Here is a 12,336-nt window from a genome sequence, read left to right as displayed (position 1 = left end):
GATGCCCAATTTAGAATGTGAAGACATTTTGTATTCAACCTTAAATGCAAATCCATGGTCATAACTGGCTGAATTTCCTCCTTATTTTATAAAAATATGCTTAAAATAAGTTTGACCGATGCTTACAAACTAAGGAGATAAAACATCCTTGGTGAATGTAAAAAACATCTCCAAAGTAGTTTTCAAGCTTGATGTTAACCTGGTTTGTTCCTATACATTTCATTGTCATAATCAGATTGGAGCCAAACTCTTCTGAAAATGATTTTAGGGACAACTAAATAGGATTAGTTTTTTTCTTATGAAAGAAGCCTGGGACTATTGTGTCCCATTGGTCATTTGACCTACTGGTACCAGAGAATCCCAATCAGAGGGCAGTTTGGTGGTTTTGCTGATCACACTTCCTCGTACAGTATCGCTGCCCTCTGTCTGTTTAAGTGTCCCCAAAAAGGAAATTCATGACGAGCAACTCCGACAGACAGGAAATAGAGGAAGTTGGTCGAGTTGAAAGGTAGTGGTATGTTTCGTGCTGCTGAACCGCCAAGTCATCAAAATCTCACTTAGCCCAGAGAGAAATCGACTGCTGACGGTGTTTGTTTAAGATGTTTTCCCTGGAAAACAAATTGTTCTCAACAGCCAGGGGTTAAAAAATACTGAGATTGTGAGTAAAAGTCCTCCCCCAACAAAGCCCTTTCGTAATTTCTAACTGAATTGAATCTAGAATGTCCCTATATTGAAAATGAAATGTCTTCTCTGGAAACTAACATAGAAAATTATAGAAATACAAACCAATGTGTGTTTTACATGCCAACAGAATATAAATGCTGTCTCAAAAACCTCTTCAACTTGCCAGGTATAAAGTAATCTCTGGAAAATGCATTCTAAATCTTTAGATTGTTGGCGTAAATGTAGTTTCATGAAAGGATACATTCTTAAAATACTGCAATCAGGCCTTTAAAACTGTCCTTTTTTTTTTTTGCAGGAATAAAAACACAAACAATAGACTCAACAAAGCAATGCAGGTCACTGTAATAATAATGACAACTTTGTTACTGATCAATGCACTACTATGAAGAACAATCTTATAGCTTAATTTGAATTGAAATGAGGAATCATTTTTACAGTATTGGCATAATTCTTCACAGTTTTCTGATTTAACAATATTTGTTAGAGACCTTTGGGCAGATGCATAGAGTCAGTTTTAGTTGGGATTATGACAGAAAGGTTTAAAACTTGCATGCCATCAGTAGTAAACCAGTAGACTGGTTTTCTGGTTTAAATGCTGCATCGGCTGAAATATGTGCAGACTGCAGTCAAAGAATCAAACCACTGTCACCTCATCAAACAGGAAATAGTTACTTGTGGAGTTTTTGTATTCACTTTAATTGAGTGGCATTCCCCATTTACAAGACAACATGAAACATAAACAACAGTGGTGAATGGTTGCAGGGTCCAGCACTGACTGGCTTCCCATTTGTCGATAACTATGTAAACAGACAATTTATGACAAAACAGACAATAAAATAAAACTAAGAAAATCTAAAAAATAATACTTAATGATAATACTAAATAAGATATTTAAGAGTTCCTTTTCAAGGATCTCCGTGTTTAGTACAAAATCTGCTTTAGGATGGAAAACATCCGTCTGCCCCAAACATAATTACATTAATATCATGTCAATAAAAAAGCTTCAATATACAGTTCAACAATACTGCTTCATCAATGTGCAAGGAATAAAATGTTCAGAGAGCATATAGTGCAGAGCAGCCGTGTGTGTGTGTGTGTGTGTGTGTGTGTGTGTGTGTGTGTGTGTGTGTGTGTGTGTGTGTGTGTGTGTGTGTGTGTGTGTGTGTGTGTGTGTTATTTAAAAACTACAGTCCAACATTTTTGGAGATCCCTTTTGTTTCCTCGCCCAGAGTCAGACTGCAGAAAAATAAAAACATGCTTTTTTTGGTTTTAAGAGCAACTTTACATAAATAAACACATGTAAATCAGACAACTTTGGAGTTTTAATGAGGCTCGTTTGGCAGTTTCCCCCTGCTTCCAGTCTTTGTGCTAAGCTAGGATAACACGTTATACTTATTTGTACTGAACTCACAGAAATTAAACTGCTATACATCTGACTCTGGGGAGGACAAGAGGATATACCTTAAATGGCAAACTGTTCTTTTAAGGTAATGTTGATTAAAAGGTAGTAAACTCCTGTGGACTGTCTGCAGCACCCCCTGCTGTGCAACACAACACCGTCTGTCTGTCTGTCTGTCTGTCTGTCTGTCTGTGTCTCAAGTCTGTAAATCTGCTGCGTGTTTGACACTTTAAAATAAGGTGAGGTTGTGCCAGAAACTCGGACTGTTTCGGCTCAGTGTGAGGTCTCAGGCCTGTAATGGCAGTCTGCTGTCCTTTGAGTTCGACCAAGACTTTTTTCTGGAGCAGACACCAAACGTTGTTTGCGCAAAGCCAGATCCCTTTCAATCTGTAAGAAGTACGACCAAAGGCCCCAGTATGCTTCAAACTGTGTGCTTGTCTGAAACCAACAATCATGGCAACTTTACACATGGATTGCCTCCATGTTAGGAGGTGTAAGGGTCAAATTATCTCTCAAGCATATGTTTTTTTTAAACTGCTAACTCTGCTGTCACTTTACATGTGAAGAACTGAGTGCAACACAAGGAATGTGTTCTAGGAAAAAACGTCTATTCAAGACTACAAGGACATGAAAAATACACGAAAGAGGTGTTTGAGAGAGGTGGTGAGGCAGTAGGATGCAGCCAGTGATAGCTTCTAAAGCAGACTTGATGATGCGACTGGCTGGAGGAATAAGAGAACGTTTGTTATTGATTATAACAGTTTGTTCTATAAAATGTCAGAATCTAGTGAAAATGTCTATTCCAGATTTCCAATCTGTTATCTTTAAATGTTTTCCCTCATTTGTCGGTCCAAAGCTGAAAGATATTCTGTTTAATAAGAGATAAAACAGATAAAAGCAGGAAACCTCATGAGGCTGATAACAGTAGTTTGTTTCTTTTTTGCAAATGAAAAATTACCTTGATTATAAAGAAATATGCTTTTAATAGTCTACTAATTGTTGCAGCTCTATTGTACGTACACAGGATTTGTTCTTCTTACTTTTTTTTAACACTCACCACACTTATTTGTGTCGCTTTTCAAATGGACAACCGAGCACAATCCATTGTACATTGTTAGCCCCATTTCATTGATTCATCACATTTTGCCAGACTCTCTATCAGACCACCATTCTATGTGAAAAAGCCTTGCCTTTAGATGTGGTCAGAAAACACTTCTTCGTTTAGAGCATATTGAAGCCTTTAAACAGCTAGGTAATCATCTCGCTCTTATGATGACTCCGTCTGCCATCAGCTCCCAACTAGGTCATCCACCTGACCGGCATCCAATCAGCCGGTGAGCTCCACAGGAAGCTCCCGGCTGCACAGCGCCTCCCACTGGCGAGCGAGGAGTGAGATGAGCCTCTCTCTGCTGTCGGCTCCGGGGACGAAGACGCACCATTGGACCTCGCCCTCTGCTCCGCTGCTGGATCCACCCCGTCTGGACGGGGCCTCCTCCCCTGCAGCAGTGAAATGGTCCATGGTGAGGTGGCAGAGCAGGTCGGGGCCGGGAAGGTCGTCGAACACCAGGGTCAGAGCCTGAGGGTACGTCTGGTACCCCAGCAGCACCCGGTCCAGATCACGGATCCTCCGAGCCTCACGCAGTTGGTACCGCTCCCTGCAGGACGACATGATGAAGGTGATGAGGAAGATGACTTTAGCTAGGAAGCAGCAGATAGGTGTAAAGGTACATTTCTGGATTGGGAGTTAATGATGAATGGAATGACTAATGTGATAATATATCGGGTGAGGCAGCAGATCTTTGCAATTATTCATGTGTTGTGAATAAAATGTCAAAGTTTTATTGTAAGATAGTCGAATAGTTTATGTTCATTCCATATGTCAAGCCTTTCCATCTCAGAACAATTGTGAATTTATTTCATATCATACTAAATATTGTCTTAAGGTACTGAACAAATCAGAGTCAAAATGTGTCAAAAACTTCAATCAGTATTCACCATTTAGAGCTATATAAGTTATTATCAGAGTAAATAATGAAGTCACAGTGAAATGTCAATAAGGTCTGACCGTCTGAGTATCAGAATAATAACAATAGTAATAAGTATTTATTTCTAAGGGTGCATTCACACCTAATAGTCCGCTTCTCTGGTGCGCACCAGACCACAGTTTGTTACATTGTTTTATTTTTCAGAAGGTTCGGTTTGCGTTCACACGGGCAAAACTCAAACGGACTATAAACTTTAAACACAAGTCATGTGCGCGGAAATGCTGTTCAACCATTGGTCAGACCAGGGGCGGACTGGCGTTCGGGACGAATCCCGATGGGCCGGTAGCCCGGTACCGAAGTGGGCCGGTCGGACCACTCAACGCAGCCCACTGCCCCACTCAGATCGGCCCACTTCGGTACAGGTAAAATTGTAATCAGCTAACGCTTGGCCCATGTATAAGAGTGAACGTGGATCGCTTTATTTAGTGATCGGATACGATCGGAAAAACATTCCATGTAAACGGCGCTATTGATAGGTTGTCAAACTTGTCAATCTTATGTTTTTTGAAAGTAGGCTAATAGATGAACTGAAGGGGTTGGGCCGGGAGAGATGCGTCGTCTCTTCCAATAGAGTGGCGAAGTCCCTCCCCTGACGGTGGACCTCCCATCAGTCCACTCATCAGACAAGCTCCCTAGCTTCGTTTGATGATTGATCAGTAAGTTAGCTAGCGAAATTGAGAAAGACAAGATGGAGAACAGTAAAAAAAGAAAGGGTGGGGCTGAAAAAGCCAGAATGAAAAAACAAAAATTGCTACAGGAAGATGCTGGAACATTTTCGAAAATCACAGAGCTGTTTAGTAGATGGGCTCCCAGTCGCAGTAATAAGGAGGAGAATGAGAAGGAATATGATGAACCACAGACCCGGCATATAATGACAGCAGGTGCAGGGCTGTGTTAATTTATGTTACTGTTAGCAATAGCATTAGTTGACTGAGAAAACCATCATGAAAAAAGTTTAGCAATGTTATGACTAGTATAATATGCCCACGGCTGTGATTGACAACCTGTACAGCCAGTCAGAAGCTAGAATGCCAACCTGAACCTAGAGAGCCAATCAGAACCTAGAACGGGCTGCAGGGCTGGCCAGACTATTATATTCTTCTCCACACTGAAATATGTGAAGAATCGATTGAGGACCACCCTGGCCCTGGATTCTGATGGCTCTGGACACTGATGGAGTGATTGACAGGGTCGCAGAGACAAGTGAGCTGCTGCGACACCTGCTGGTGATGTAAGGTAGAACAGTCTCTTTGTTTTGGGGTTTCTGAGAGGGTATGTGCCTGTTGTATTCCTTGAAGTTGGTTATTTAATACTAGACAAGTGCTCTCATAATGACTATTAGAATCATTTGTTGGTTAGACCACATGGCATTGACTGAATATCTGAGCTGCATGTGCATTGGCACTTCTTTTTGTTTACAGCCAGGCACAGGCAACCATTTTTGACTATACCTGTTGGGAATTCTCAGCAGGGGAGTGGCATAGCGCATTACACCATCTATTTCTACTCTTTCTGTCTTGGAATGAAGAAGAGCGAGAGCCATCTTGTCCTGTTTCGACCTTGTGGCTCTCGCTCTTCTTCATTCCAAGACAGAAAGATCAAATGGTCCTTCGAGCCAGAGACTGAGCCACACTCCACACAGTGACCAAATGACAGATTCCGGGACTGATGATATGCAGACAATGGATGAACCCAACAATGGAGGTCAGGCCATTTCTACTGAGAAGATGGATGGATCCGAAGGTGTCCCAGACTTAACCCAGCTCTACTTACAAGAGGGCCCGTCTCAAACATCACCTAGGCCATCCACACCTGCTCATCAAACAGAGCCTAGCCTTTCACCTGCACCCTTATTGCCTACCCCTCATCTCATTCTGCAATCAGTACCCCTGGAAGTATTAGCCAAAGCCCCGACAAAGCCAATTAGCCATCGTGACCTAGGGGCTAGACCCAAAAGAGATGGACGGCCCCCTGATTACTATGGTTTTCCACGGCGCAAGGCAGCATCCCAAGTATCTCATAGTTTAAGGAGTAAGAGGATACACTTCAGCAAGTCTACTTTTACGTTTACTATAAACCTATCCGAGACTCAGAATGAAAAGGACCTTGGTGTGAATGTTGACAATACCCTGACATTTAGTGACCATATCCGTCGGGCAAGTAACAAAGCGAATGGTATCCTAGCAATGATCCGCAGATCATACACTTATTTGGACTCTGACGTAGTACGTAGTTTATACATCTCTCTTGTACGGCCACTCCTCGAGTATGGGAATGTCGCTTGGTCCCCCATGTACAAAAAGGATGCTAAGCTCATCGACAAAATACAGAGAAGGGCAACGAAGCTGGTTCCAGAACTAAAGGACCTACCATATCAAGAACGACTGTAAAGTCTTAAAATCCCGAGTATGTATTATAGAAGGGCGAGGGGAGATATGATCGAAGTTTTCAAATATCTCCACAACATCTACAAAACATCATGCCCACTACAACGGGATTACAACACCAGGACTCGTGGACACTGCCTCAAGTTGAAGAAACAGTACTCAAGACTGGCTATCCGCCGCAACTTTTTCAGCCTGCGTGTGGTTGACTTGTGGAATGATCTGCCAGAAAGCGTTAAGACGGTTAACTGTCTCAAATCCCGCCTCGACCACTACTGGTCAAACATCACCTTCACTTTGGACTATGTGACTGTTGCCAGCATCCATAGTAAATAAAGAATCAGTGATCTACTCATTTATTTATGAGCGACTAAAAGGCCTTAGGCCTATTACAGCCGTATCCTATTGATTGATTGATTGAAGTCGGCATCAAGTGTCCTTACAGGCTGCTCCGATACAAGTCGACATTCAAGAGGCAGCCGCCACGCTCCGAATTTGAGTGATCTCCAAGCCAGTATTCTCCAGGAAAAGGGAAGAAAAGACGAGCTGGAGGAGCTTAAAAGACAGCAATTGGAGGATAAGCAGCTGGATGAAAAATGCAAGTTAATCGATGAAAGGGCCAGAGCTGCTCAGCAATGTCAAGAAAATGCACACAAAGAGAGAGAGAAAATGGTCAGACAGGTTGAAATGAACAGACGTATTCGTACTAAAGAACAAGAGCTTGAGTCAGCACAACTTGTCACGAGTTTCATAAAACACAATCTTTCTGAAGAGGATGGAGGAGCCTGGGGTCCTACAACCTCATCTCTTCATGGAAATGGAGCAACGTCTTCTTTTTATGATCTGCCTCCATCCAAGATATTCACTCCTGCCCCCCCAAACATGACATATGCTGACTCTCGCTCTCATTTTGCTTTAGCTCCCCTGCTTCCCCAACTTAGCCTTTCCAGAGGACTACCTAAGGCCTCCCAAATCCTTCCCAGGCCTCAACCAATACAGCAAAGCTTATACACTGCCCAGGCTCCCTCTCTTCCCTCAGCAGCTACTGCTGAAACTGCAGCAACGTCAACTCCCCATGTGGCTGCCCAAGCTTTACCTTCATCCTTTCACCCTGCATCTGCTACAGTAATGCCACGCGCCCTTTCTATTCACCATGGACCTGTGACCTCGGTCACTGCTGAAGCCCCTAACAATATGATATCCATGCTTGGTAGCGAACAACCTACCTTTACTGGTAGTCTACAGCCAACGCAAACCATGTCCTCCCAGCAACAATCTGTTTACCCGCATGTTCAATTCCCAAATGTTACAGATCTGCTGATAGCCTCTGCATATGGTATACCAAGACCCTCTATCCCTGTGTTCAAAAGTGGTAGAGAGAAGGATTTTGCCCTCATGATAATGGCCCTCGACAACATCCTTGACAATCATCCCCATCTTACAGAGCAGTATAAATACCAAATACTCTTGGAACATGTTCAGCACCCAGGAGCTAGCAAATTAGCCAGATCCAGCATGCGTGACGCAAGACCATATTCCACTGCCCTCTTAGCACTCAAAGAAAAGTATGGTCAGCCAAGGCTGCTAGTTCAGAGAGAAATAGGTGAAATACTAAATGCCCCCATTGTTCGCATTAATGACGTGGAAGTCTTTGATAATCTGTCCCTCTCTATCCATGCTCTGGTTGGAATACTGCTGTCCCTAGAAGGTCCTGATGGGTGTGAATTAAGATGTGGTTCCCATGTGGACAGACTCCTCAGTAAACTCCGTGCAGTACAGAGATGGATTTGTTGAGCACTGCATTAATCGTGGCATTCTAACTGCACAAGCAACCAAAACCTATACCCTCCTTGACCTATCAAAATGGCTAGTTGAAATCCAGAGCTAAACGCATCGCAGAGAGAGCTGTTGAGCTCCACAGACAGGAGAAACCATGGACTGGAAAGGAACGCCAGCCCCCCGACAAGTCTCCTCTATCTACCTCTCAACAGCATCTGAAATGGATGGCACACCAAAATACTACACCAAAGAAAGGATGAATGTTGAAAGGCCTAAGCCCTACTGCCCCTACTGTATCGTTAGAGACCATTTCCTTGGTTCATGCACAGAATCCAAAGGATTCTCCAAAATGAACATTTCAAAATGGATCAAAGAGAAAGGCAGATGCATTAAATGCGGAAGAATCAATACAATTGACAAATGCACCTTAAAGAGTCCATGTAATGTATGCAAGGACATTCACTTGACTATTCTCCATGACTTTAATTCAAACAAATCAGCTACAGTGATGTACACATCCCCCTCCTCAGAGCTTCTCTACATGGACAAACCTAACCGCTCCCATAAAGTCATGTTGAAAATTGTCAATGTAATTCTCCACAACGGGGACAGGACCCTCACAACTCATGCAGTCCTTGATGATGGTGCTGATTGATCCATCCTGCTCCCCTTTGCTGTCCAGTAGGGCTGAACGATATACCGTGTCATGGCAATAACCGCGGAATGCGCATGCGCGGTATTCACACCGCAGGGACGTGCGGTTTTATTCTTCTTTTTTTTAAATGCCAACGCACTTTAGCACAGAATTCAAAATAAAGATACCCTTATTACTTATCGAAACTGCACATACAATATATACGATTAAAACTGAGACTCCACAGATTATTTAAAGAGCCTGTGACACGAGTTTCCCCCATCATCCAAACCCATCAATTTGAGTAAATATTGTCCCCTTGAAAACCGTTACTGAACTGATTTTGGATATTTGTACTTTGATAACCATTAATCTGCCTTCAATGTTGACAATTTTCTGGATCTTCTCGGGGATTCTTCAAGTCCCGCCAAATGATGTGTGACGTCATTGCGGGCACAGCGCTCCAGCTGCACCGTTCAGGATCCCAGCATCTGCATGTAAACCTTTATATATATACAGTCAGATGTAAACGCACGATGGCGCACACAGCAGCAAGCTCATGATGACAGTTAAATTTTGAACGTATCTGAGAGCTCATGAGGCTGAAGGATCGGTTTATGTTGTATCTGTTAGAAGTTTAGGAGCGTCAATATGGGCAATCATACGGTCATGTAGCCAGTGGTGGACTGGGACTAAAAATCATCCCGGGACTCTTGACCGGCCCACTTCGGTACCGCTAGTAAATTGTCAACGGGGGGAGTGGGGGATGTCAGGGGCGGCGGGTGCTGTAGATAGTAAATGTAAATATGTAAATATTTGTGTCACTGCATCCTGGTAAAATACAAATATAATGTATAATGTCTGTGTCTTTGACCTTAGCGCTGCTAGCCACCTGTGCCCTGTACTACGAAGCCAGTTCAACAGACCCTGGATATGTTTGAGTAACAAACAAACTAACAACAAACTAACACACGAGATATCGCTAAGCGGTCCTACGACGCTGGTTATCAACTCGGTAAATCAAGCCAGGGTTTCTCTCTCCAGCTGAGAGCGCGTTCACGTCTAAGACACGAGTGGATCTGACTTTAATTACATTTGAGTGTTTCGTCAACATAATGTGTTAAATAATACTTCTGCATACAGTCTGTGACACTGTAAGTGTTGCACGGCCAGATACGGCTGGAGAAGCTGACTCAGATAAGGAAATATATGATATATTATGATATTATATGATCGATGATCTGATTGATGATGTAATATGAATGATAAGTGCAACATGTCGGCGTCTTCTCTGCATACGGCAGTTTAAACTGTATTTCCTTTATCCTGTAATATGACTTGAGAGATTGAAACTCCGCACACTGAGTTGATCTCTTTTCTATAGACGCCGGAGTCGGGCAGCGTCAGGTAAAAAAAGTTATTTAGCCTTCTCAAACCTGAGCCTCACGCGCCGCCTATGGGGGATGTGCTAGTAACTTATCCGACCGGCCCACTTCGGTACCGGCCCATCGGGATTCGTCCTGATGACCAGTCCGCCACTGCACCCAGCCCACGTAAACTGTCAACGGGGGGAGACTCGCTGCGGGGAAACGGTGGACCTAGTGTCCCGATCGGAGTAGGAATAATAATAATAATAATAATCCGTGCATTTTATCCATTAATTTCCCCAACATTGTGGTAAAAAAACCACACGTTTAATCCATGTTGTTGGTGTACTACAACTACAAAAAGCATCGGTTTGTTTTCTCATCAGGAAATGCAGACCGGCACAAACAAACGATTTGTAATCATCATCCTCACGATCATTTAATGTATCATATGTTCGCCGCATTGACATGAAAGCACTAATAAATGTAGTTTCATCCACTTGAGTTTACAACTACACAAATAATCGATTTGTTTTTATATCACATCCTACGGGAGGAAATCCAGCAGCTCTCACTACCGATTTTTAATCCTAATGTAATCATCATCTTCACCACGATCATTTATGTTTATGTCGCCGAATTGACATGAAAGCACTGACAAATATGAATATACTGTAGTCAGCTTCATTACAACGTTATTAACGTGCCTAAACTCAGTAATTCACCATTTCTACGCATGACAACACACTTTGTCCGTGTTTGGCTCTCTCGCCGCACAGTGAAGCGTTCCCGCATTGACGTCACTTCCGGCTTCCCCCAAAACTTCAAAATGAGTCGAAGGAACCAGAGTGTATGCAGCTTCCGGTTTTGCCTACGCGTCACTCTCACTCCTTATTTGGTAATGTGTGTGTGTTAGACTGCGCTGGACTGCCGCATAGCCAAGACCGGAAGCAGCAGCCACTCTGGTGGCTACCATTAGCAGCTAACTTTTGCTCTGCGATATTTACATAAAAATGGAATTATGGATTATAAATTAAATCATTTTTTTATACAGAGACGTTAAAAACCTATGGATTAACCGATTCAGCCGCGTTTTTTCTTTCTCGTTTTAATGCCATTGAACACGTCTTTTGATCAGATTGACAACTACGGTGAGACATCTCCCCTAGAAGCTACGTAAAGGTACGTGTTGTGATGTCTGTGTTTGCTTCCCCTGTCCGAGTTCAGATCACTCAGTGATGATACTATATACCTAAATAATCTGTGGAACCTCAGCTTTAATCGGATATCTTGTAAATGCAGCTACGATAAGTAATAATAAGGGTACTTTTATCTTGAGTTCTGTGCCAAAGTGCGTTAGCATTTTTCGCTCAGGGGTCATTTAGATGCTTCTTATGAGACTTGTGTTTTGTTTTGGTAAAAATGGTTTGTATCGTCAGTTAGCTGAGATTATTCCCGTTAATCTGGTATAACACATTAATAGGTTCTTAAATGTTACGATCCCCCGAGACACTGTCGTGAAAAAAAAAGGTACAGTACCCGCCGGGACTTTGGGGTTTAACCATAGACTGTATATATAAATGGACATAGTGTCCGTGACGTCACCCATAGGATTCTGCAGAGTTGCCGAGAAGCCCTTAGTAGGCGGAGTCGGCCACTAACTAACTCCAAATAAGGGCAAAGAGGCGGAGCCGAGGCGGGAACTGCTGCCTCCAAACTGGAAGTAAACAGAGCTAGCTCAGGCTAAGAAGCTAAGCTAACATGAAATACATGCATACCAAGTTACTGCTAACAGTGTAGTTCCCCTATATAAACGTTACATTCATAATCAAATGAGACAATCTGCAAGAGAATTAGCTATATTTTGTTATTCTTAATGCTTATTATTCACACGTTAAGAAAAGACGGACTCCATCGCCCGGACCTAACGGAGCCGCAGTGGGCTAGCTCCGGGACGCCGGCTGGAGCTAGCCCCCTGCGGCTCCGTTAGCTCCGGCGGCCACCACTGGGATAATTGGGTCCCCTATTAACATTTGCTCCCGTT

At 43.0% G+C, this 12,336-nt stretch overlaps 1 protein-coding gene across 1 annotated transcript in view; it reads right to left on the bottom strand.

Moving 5' to 3' along the window:
- Positions 1–311: 311 nt before the first annotated feature.
- nisch (nischarin) overlaps positions 312–12,336 on the bottom strand; it is a 44,259-nt gene continuing 32,234 nt past the window's right edge. Inside the window, exon 28 of the mRNA XM_034082662.2 lies at positions 312–3,738. Coding sequence (XP_033938553.1) covers positions 3,411–3,738 — 328 coding nt within the window. The 3' untranslated portion in view covers positions 312–3,410. The remainder of the gene's footprint in view (positions 3,739–12,336) is intronic.

Source organism: Pseudochaenichthys georgianus, chromosome 5, assembly GCF_902827115.2.
Source record: "Pseudochaenichthys georgianus chromosome 5, fPseGeo1.2, whole genome shotgun sequence".
NCBI classification, from domain to species: domain Eukaryota; kingdom Metazoa; phylum Chordata; class Actinopteri; order Perciformes; family Channichthyidae; genus Pseudochaenichthys; species Pseudochaenichthys georgianus.
Note: the sequence above shows the minus strand (reverse complement) of the source record. Positions and strands in the feature narration are given on the sequence as shown.